The sequence below is a fragment of the Orycteropus afer genome, unplaced genomic scaffold (assembly GCF_000298275.1).
Source record: "Orycteropus afer afer isolate SDZICR_OR568_19922 unplaced genomic scaffold, OryAfe1.0 scaffold00358, whole genome shotgun sequence".
NCBI lineage: Eukaryota > Metazoa > Chordata > Mammalia > Tubulidentata > Orycteropodidae > Orycteropus > Orycteropus afer.
Genome location: NW_006921945.1, coordinates 1,319,217 through 1,328,999, shown reverse-complemented (window position 1 = coordinate 1,328,999; position 9,783 = coordinate 1,319,217). Strand labels below are relative to the sequence as shown.

Here is a 9,783-nt window from a genome sequence, read left to right as displayed (position 1 = left end):
AGGACATTTCCAGATAAGCAGAAATTAAGGGAATTTGTTAAAACCAGACCAACCTTACAAGAGATGCTAAAGGGAGCCCTTTGGACAGAGAATCAACAACAGCCAACAAGAACTGACCATTAACACACATGATGACATAACCCAGAAACCAACCCAGCTATGGAAGTATCCAAAGTAAGTAAGCCTAAAAGATTGTAAACAGGGAATCAGAGACATCAATTGACAAATGAGGACAACTACAAACCAAAAAGAGGGAAAAAACTGTGTCGTTACAGAACTTCTAGATGGTAGGAAAGCCATGACAACTATAAGATAGAACGGATGGTTCTAAACTTGGGAAGAAAACTATAAATCACAGGGTAACCTCAAAGATAAATGATAAATCTTCACATCAAAAAAAGAGGACCAGCATAAATATTCAGCAAATACTAAAACAATAGCAATGAGGAAGTGATAACATGACTCAAACAAAACGAGCTCAGCACAGAAAATTATATGGAACAAAGAAATTGACACCACGAAAAAGCACATAACAAAAATGACAACAAATTCATATCTGCTGATAATTACATATCTGGTAAGGGATTTTCTCTAAGATTTGGGACAGAAGTGTGGATGACCAAACTACGGTACATACACATAATGGAATGCTATGCAGCACTAAAGAATAATGTAGAGTCTGCAAAACCCGGCATAATATGAACTTGAAGGACATTATGCGGAATGACATAAGCCAATCACAGAAGGACAAATATAGTATTAGTTTGTTGTTGTGGAGGGTCAAGAAAAGGGAAACTGTTGCTTGCCAGGGGTGGGAAGGAACACTGCAAAAAAAAAATGCATTGACCCATGTCACTTTAGTTTTGTGTATTTCACTGTACATAAATTATATTTCAATAAAATGCATTAAAAAAAGGTGTTCGACATCATTAATTATTACTTAAATACAAATTAAAATCACAATGAGAAGTACTACATACCTACCAGAGTGGCTAAAACTAACAAGACTGACAATATCAAGTGTTGACAAGGACATATAGCAGATGGAGCTCGCCTTCATTGCTGGTGGCAATGCAAACTCAAACTGCCACTTTGGAAAACAGTCTGGCAGTTTCTCACAAAGTTAAAACATATGCTTACCATACAAGCCACCAACCCCGCCTTTCTAGATTCTCACTCAAGAGAAACGAAAACCTACATCCACATGAAAACTGAAACCCCAATTTACATATTCACAGTTAGAGCTGGTTTACTCACAACTGCTAAAAACAAGAAAGAGAACAACCCATTAGCTGAAACAAAAATATCCATCAGCTGATAAATGCACAGAAGCCCTGGTAGCACAGTGGTTAAGTACTCAGCCGTGAGCCTAAAGGTCTGCAATTCAAACCCACCAGATGATCTGTGGAAAGAGATGTAGCAGTCTGCTTCCGTGAAGATATACAGCCTCAGAAGCCCTATGGGACAGTCCCACTCCGCCCTGTGGGACTGCGATGCGTCGGAATCAATCGAATGGCACTGGGTTTGGTAAACGTATAAATAAACTGCGGTACGTTCAAATAACAGAATATTACAAAGCAATCAACAGGAACAAATTACTGATACAGACAACAAGAGGGATGAATCTCAAAAGCACTACACCAAGTGCAACAAGCCAGATCCGTAAGACTGTGTGTGATCACAAGGTGCTCTGGAAAAGGCAGAATTACAGAGACAGAATCAGACCAGGGTTTGCCAGAGACTGAGATTAGGTGGAGGGGACTGAATGCCAAATAGATTAGGGAACTTTGGGGGGGGAGGGTTGGAAATATGATTGTGGCAAGAGTTACATGACTACTACATACATTTGTTAAAACTCATCAAACTGTACATTTAAGATGGTACATTTTATTGAGTGTAAATTGTATCTCAATAAATCTGATTTTTTTTTTTAAAAGGCCTTTATGAACATTCTAGGCACTCGTAAACCACAACTTAATTTCAAAATCTCAAATACGATACAGTTTCTCTTCCTTAGACAACAGACAGAAAACTGACCTGACCCATGGACCCAATCTAGCCCACCACATGGTTTGTACAGCATGCAAGCAAATGGCTGACTGAAAAAGTCACAGGCAGATTCTATCCTGATACCTGAATATTAACATGACATTCGAATGTCAGTGTCCATAAATGAAGTTGTTCACGTATGGAGGCCACAGCTACTCCTCTCCACAAGAGCAGAACTAACCAGCCATGACAGGTCCCGTGTGACCCACGAGGCCAGAGCTATGTCCAGACCCCTACCGAACGTGTGCTAGCGGCCGAGCTCAGCCGCGAGTCGTTATAGGTTTCTGCAGACACTGTGACACCTGGGAAGACTCACACTCTCCTACACAACTTCTCTCCATACACAGGGGCTTCACAACTTCCACAGCCATGAAATCCTTTTTTCAAGGAAATCAACAGGTAAAGCAGACAAAAGAACTTCAATAGTTAAACTGTAAGGGGGACCAAACAGAGCCGTGGGGTGACCAATGAAGAAGGCTCTTGGAACACCCAAAACAGTGTCTTACCAAACTGCCCGTGGCAACCAAAGGGCTATGAATCCAGTAAGCTGATTTTTATGACCAGAGAGAGAGAGAGAGAGAGAGAGATCAGAGTGCATTATGCCTGATAGGGTCTCATTCATTAATGACTGCATTAAATAGCTGACTATCTACATGGCAAGTAATGCTCTTGAAGCTGAGGACAGAAAAAATGTGCAGACAAAAACTGTTTCATGTATGTGTGTATCGGGTAATTTGAAAACTGTAAAGTGTCTTTTTAAAAAATTGCCCTAGAAAAGCTTGAAAACCGCCACTCTGTGGTACGTTTGCCCCAAAGCCTGGCCAACAGCTGCGGCTACATTACAAGAGTGAAACTGATGTTTCATTGCATGTTACAGAGCTTCTAGAACCCATAAAGTTCATTGGGTTTAGAGCAATTCTGGGGACTCTGTAGTGAGGGCATTCCCAGGGTTGAGGAAGGAAGACAGAGCTAGGGGCACCCATCTTCCTCTATCTGCATAGCCCTGAGGGTGGAGCCGGAATAAGGCTTTTTGTAAGCCCGAGAGAGAAAGAGAAAACCAAAATAATCTCTGAGGGTAGAGGGAGCAAACAATAATGGCTTAATGTTAGGGAGGAGGCTGTATTAAGAGTCTTTGCTGGCTACCACACTAATTAAGTATGCTAGTAAATTAGGTCGGTAGCCAAAAGAAACTGAAAAATAAAAGCCACCTCCCCAAACATGGCAATTCCTCCACCAAATACTTAAGAGAGGAATAGAACAAATAAAGCTGACTGTCTAGTTCTTTATACTAAGTTATCTTCAATGCTAAGACTTCTCATGAAAACACCACTTAATCTTAAAAATCATAAACACTCTGAAAGGGGCTCACCTCTTTTGAATTCAGCAGTTCTGTAACAATATCCGACCCTAACTTCACAGACCCCCCAATGGAGGTAAAGCAAAGAGAACAGAGCTTAACTCACCTTCCGAGGAAGACAACACCCTAGTGGCAGTCAGAGGTCACTTCTCTCAAGGACGTGGTGTAGGCAAAAATGTAGGAAGCACAGGGACACAGTGGGTTTCATAAAACAAGGGGACTGTGGCACAAAAAGTTTACAAAATACTCCATGAGTTAACGCCAAGAAGCCCTGGTGGAACAGTGGTTAAGCACTCAGATGCAAACTGAAAGGTCGGCAGTTCAAACCCAACAGCCCCTCCACAGGAGAAAGATGTAGCCGTCAGTTTCTACAAAGATTCCAGGCTTAGACACCATATGGGGCGGTTCTACTTCATCCTATAGGGTCACTGTGACTCAGAATCCACTCAATGGCAACGGGTTTCTAAGTTAATGTCAATATGTCAAAGAAAATCAAATGCACTTTTGCAGACCGGAAGGAAGAAACAACTTTACAACTGGAGACAGAGGGATAGGATGGGCACATAGCAGCAGCAGGGGCTAAGACATGCTCCTCGTGAGATGGCAGGGAGGCCATTCCTAGGGCTGAGGAGGAGACACCGAACTCTAGGCACCCATCTCCCTCTCTGTGCGTGGCCCTGATACAGGCTCACACCAAGGGAAGCATCAGGTCTTAGAAATGCCAAAAAGAAAAGCAGGAAAAACCGAAGCCTCCTCCTCCCCTCTCTTCCCACTCCTCAGAGAACTTTGCTCAGTTTAGGTCTCCAATGCTACTGTCAGATCAGCTTCCTACTCATCCTAACGAGGAAAGCAAGGGACAGGCAGGAAAACAGACACGTCCAACACTTCTCTGGCCTGTTAGCCTAATAGAATTTTTCTAGCTTATTATCCTGATACAATTAAATCAAGTGCACCCTCAACTTTACTACATTTAAGGAGCCTGAACATTCCTTTATCTGTTTACTGACCACTGATTCCTTCTATAGTTGGCAGACATAAATGACTGATGGCAATAATTTTCTAAATAAAAGGAAATTAGTGAATGTCTCACGTTTCTTGTTCATTTAATGAGAAAGAGTTCAGAAACAGAACATTAAAATAGTAGCTGTTTTCTATTTACAATAGCCAAAACTTGGAAACAACCTAGATGTCCAACAACTGAGGAATGGATAACCAAACTTTGGTACATTCACACAATGGAATACTATGCAACGCTAAAGAATAATGTAGAATCTGCAAAACACCGCATAACGTGGATGAACTTGGAGGACATTATGCTGAGCGAAATAAATCAGTCACAAAAGGACAAATATTGTATTAGTCCGTTATTGTAAAAGTTAAGGAAATGTTTATATATTGGAGGACATTTTCTTTGTTGGTTACCAGGGGTGGGAGGGAAGGGGAGGGAATGCTGTTAGATAGATAGAGATAAATATTGATTTGGGTGAAGAGAAGGGCAATGTACCAAATGTGAGTGACCAATATGGCAGCATTGAGGATGAGAAAGACAGAGAGAGTTACATGGGCAGTACAAACAACAAATATGAACCCCTTTGTAAATACAATACTGAGTTGTTAATGAAAGCAAACATGGGTATAGGGACGGATAGATGGGTGAACAAGCTAAACAATTAGGTATGTCTAAATGGAGAGTGTATCCAAGATCATATACAGGGTTGGCAGACAATGGGCCTCTCAAAGAGTATGAAGGGATGGACACTGGGAGGAGGTAACTATGGGGAGGAAGTGGGAGGGGAGCTGCTGCATTGTAAATTTTGGTCAATGACATGAGACAAAGTATATGTGAACTGCTGTATGAAAAGTGAATTTACTCTGTAAATCTTCACCCAAATCCTAATTAAAATAAATAAATAAATAAAAATAAAAAAAATAGTAGCTGTTTTCTAATTTTGCCTAAAGGACATATTTTGTCCACCTTCAAATATATCTAGGCAAAGAAGTCCTGCTGTCACACTGTTTAAGTGCCCGGCTGCTAAGCAAAGGGGTGGGGATTCAAATCCACTCAGTAGCTCCACAGAAGAAAAGACCTGGAGACCTGCTCCCGTAAAGACGGTTGCTGTCACACGCCATCAAGTGGGCTCCAAGTCACAGTGATCCTGTGTGCAACAGGACGCAGCATCGCCCGGTCCTGTACACGGTACAAGCACTGCTGTGTCTGAGCCCTCTGATGCAGCCACAGGGTCAACTATCCCACTGAGGATCCTTCTCTTTTGTGCCCACCCTCCATGTTACCAAGCATGATGTCCTTCTTCAGGGACCAGTCCCTGCTGATTATATGGCCAAAAAACGAGATGAACCCTCTGGGCCAGTTCTACTCTGTCACATGAGCTTACCGTGAGTTGGACTCAACACCTAACAACAACAATACTAACAGCAAAAGAATTGTACCGGCAAACGCTCTGGTGGGACCCCCCCTTTTCTGAGGCATGATGCAACCCGCCCCGGCATGGGTCAAGATGTGTGTTTGTCCACAGGACCTCTTACAGGGGCGCTTCTGCCCCAGAACAGTCCCTAGATGATGCATCACTACAATTACACAGCTTCACCAAGATTAGAGGTAAGAAACCTTGAAAACAGAAAATAATACACCTGTAATTGTAGTGTGATTATGAGAGGTTCCTTCTCCAGAAACATAGTGTAAAAACAATAGCTAGTAAAAATCACACTCTGGTAATCTTGTACCATATGGTCATAGATAGGAAGGAACATCAGGGAAATACACACGGTCAGAAGTACATGTTTACTGCTAAGTGTAAGTATGTTCACTGATGAATGTTTACTAAGTTGTCATTTACCAGAACATTCTAGTTGGAGCATCTATAGGGTCATACTTACAAATGAAATTTGGTCACTCCCTAACATAATTTTAAAAACTAAAATCGACATTATATGTTCTGGATGTTTGATAACAAATAGTAAAAATACAGAAATACCCTAATACTACCCCCGAAAAAGGACTACACTAAATGAAGATTAAGTTAAATAAATCATAGTGTAGTTAATGATATGTAAACAGTTTTGTTTACTGTTAGGTTAAAAAAAAGATTATAAAACTACACACAGTACATTACACATGCATAAACAGATGGATATTCACCAAAACAGTCATAGTAGCTATATCTAAGCAGCAAATTTCCAAATGATTTAATTTTATTTTTGTACTTTTTTCTAATTTTCTGTAATGAACATGCTTTGCCTCTGTAATAAGAAAAAAATATTTTAGTGTAGCTGAAATTTCCCTCTGAGAAATGTTTTGTAAAAACATCTGTATTTTACTGTCAGGTAAGTGTAGCGACAATTGTGAGGAGGGGGCAGGAATCGGTGCTGTTTCGTCCTGTGTGTATATATGGGGTCGCCATGAGTTGAGAGAGACTCCATGGCACCAAACGACAACAAGATAATTTGTTTAGAATAAAACATACGTCATTATCCAGGAGCACACTTTTTCATTTCTTTCCAGTCCTCGGCAACTGTATCCCTCTTAGGGCAAATAAAGAAAACAGTTGAACTAAAAGACAAAGTAAAGTTCAGTTTCCACTAAATTAACAGCATCAACTCCAAATTTAAAGTTATTTCTTGGAGGAATGCATTCAACCATCTGAAACACTGATGCCTACATTCAAAAGAGATTGACCATTTACCCCCTCCCCATACATGTATCATCAGCTCCTGTAAGAAAAGAGAGAGGAAAACAGACGACACATCCCAAAACATACAAACCCAGGTGGAGGGAGCAGTGGGAAACACCTCTCTTAACTACCCAACATTAAGAGTATCCTTCCACTTTCAGGAGATTCGAACACACTCTCCAACCACCGGTGATTTACACTTAGCCTCACCCAGCCTAGACGTTCACCAGCGTCCAAGAGAACCACCTCAGAAGTGTGTCAAAGACCGAAATCCAAGGCTCAGAATCTTCAGGGAGGAGAGCCCAGGAATCCTCAGACTCCAAATCACCTGGCTCTTGGAAGGTAAGATAACAGAGCAGAGGTTTTATTCAACAAAGGCTTTCTCTACATCACTGAAAACTGTTCTAATAGCTCTGAAATCAAGTTCTCAGTGTAAACAAGATGACAATCAGAGAACTACAATTCTGGAACTGTACCCAGTGAATTACCCATTCTTCTACTCTGTGACAGTCTTCTAAACAACTCTACAACTCAACCAAACTACACATGCACCACAGAGTCAAGCAAAGCCTAGAGACACCTGTGCCTGCGAGACAAAGGCATATCCAATTCACGGAAAAAACAGACGACAGATGTGACCCCTAGTATTTGCCCACTAAAAACAATGAATCCTAAAAATAAATTTCCATGCCAATGGAACAAAGCTGTTTATAAATAAGAAGGAATGTGGAGGTATGGGGAAGACAAGAGGAAGCTTCACAAGTTAAGTACCCAAAGCCAGGAAACAAGACAGAATGAATGGGAACTGGGGACAGAATAAATGCGGAAATGAAAGGAGGAAAGAGTCTCATCCTTCGAATCCAAGCAGTCAGGGGAAAGGGTAAGATATTAGAGGAAATGGATCTGAACAGAAAGGCCAAGTGGAAAGTGGCGAGGCTTGATTAAGAAAGAGAGGAGATAAATATGGGAATTTTAGATCCAATCCCATGATGGTACACAACACATTTCAGGCACAGATGGAGGTGATGGAAGAGGGTGGAAAACAAATATTACTGTGAACAAATGATTCTGAATAAAGCAAGCCTATCAGATGACTTTCCAGAGTAAAGACGGTGAAGCTGGAGAGAACGGTACAGAAGAAGCTAGAACGGCAGGTGATGGGAACCCGGGCACAGATGTGGGCAGCAGTGGGAAGGAAAAGGAACTCAGAACAGCACCAGTACAATGAAGCGCTCCTATTATCGAAGCAGCGCTTGTATTATTACACCACTAACCCCTTAGCCCACTGCCATCGAGTCAGCTCCAACTGATGGTGACCCTCGAGGCCAGAGAACTGCCCCACAGAGTATCCAAGGCTGTGATCTTTACGGAAGCAGACTGCCACATCTTTCTTCCGCAGAGAAGCTGGCGTGTTTAAACCGCCAACCTTTCAGTTAGCAGCCAAACGCTTTAACCACTGAGCCAACTGGGCTCATTATACCACATACCAGCTTATTATTTGTAAAGTACAGTAAAGTGCATTGTTGTCCATAATAAAACGTTAAACACTAAATGCAACACATAATAAAAACCAACATGCAGATAAAGGAATCTGAAAAGGTGATGAGAGGCTGAATAATGCAAAAAGAGGCTGCGAAAAGCAAGGCCTAAAGAGAGGAAAAGAGAAAAAATGAAAATTGGGACCAAAACGACAACAGGAAAAAAAAAAATAATAAAAAGCAAAGATCAAACCTACAGAAAACGGGCAGGTACAGAGAGGTGAGGGCGCAAGGGAAGACAGGCCCCAAACGGGCAGCGGAGCAAGGTGACAGGGACTCCGAGCGTGGGAACTGGAAGGAACCTTGACAGATTCAGGACTCGGAAGGCAAGCGGCTCCGAGCCTCCGGAGGATTCGGGAGACAACCGTGTTTGTTCCGGGGCGGGGGGAAGGCGGAAAGCCTCTGGAGAACTCGGCAAGAGAGGGGCCGAGATGGGCCCAGGTGGCAGCCGCGGTGAAGAGGCGGCTGGCACCGGGATGGGGTCAGCAGCCAGGCCGGCGGTCTGACAAACACGAGGCAGGGAGCCCGAGACACGGAGGCAGAAGACGGCGGCGCCGGGGGTTCAGGGGGAAAGCGTCAAGGCTGCACCGAAACCGCCCGCGGAGCAGGACAGGTGGGCAGAACCCCCCAACAGGTAGGGGGCAGCCAGCCTGAGCGGCGGGCGGCCCTCCTCCTCGCTCCATGCAAACCCCCACGACGGCACCCGGGCCTGGCGTCCTGGCCCCGAACACCCCCAGCCGAGGCGGCCGGCCAGCCCGGCAGGCGTGACCTTCTCGCGCTCCTGGCTGTCGCCCCAGCTGACAGCCGCCCGCTCGGCCCGGCCCCGCCGCTCGAATTCCCGGGTCCCCTGGGCCGCCGCAAGTGTTTACGTCGCGAAGGGCGCCGGCGGCGAGGGCACCCGGGCGATGCCCGCTCTCAGCCCCGCGACGCGGAGAGGGCGGCTGAGGGATCCAGCCCCGCACCGCCTCTTCCCGGGGAAACACGGCACTCACCTCCTCCGGGATGGCGGGGTCTGCGGCCGACGAGGCCGCGGCGCCGGCGCCAGCCTCGGGATCCATGTCCCCGTTGAACAGCGCCGGGCCCTGCTCCGCGCCGCCGCTGCTCAGCGCCGCCATCTTATAACCGAGAGCCCGGCGGGCGCCGCGGCCGG

At 44.4% G+C, this 9,783-nt stretch overlaps 1 protein-coding gene across 1 annotated transcript in view; it reads right to left on the bottom strand.

Annotated features, from left to right (window-relative positions):
- Positions 1 to 9,748, bottom strand: part of BRAF (B-Raf proto-oncogene, serine/threonine kinase) — a 170,127-nt gene extending 160,379 nt beyond the window's left edge. The window contains exon 1 of the mRNA XM_042782526.1: positions 9,626 to 9,748. Within this exon, the coding sequence (XP_042638460.1) occupies positions 9,626 to 9,748 (123 nt within the window). The remainder of the gene's footprint in view (positions 1 to 9,625) is intronic.
- Between the last annotated feature and the right edge of the window lie 35 nt (positions 9,749 to 9,783).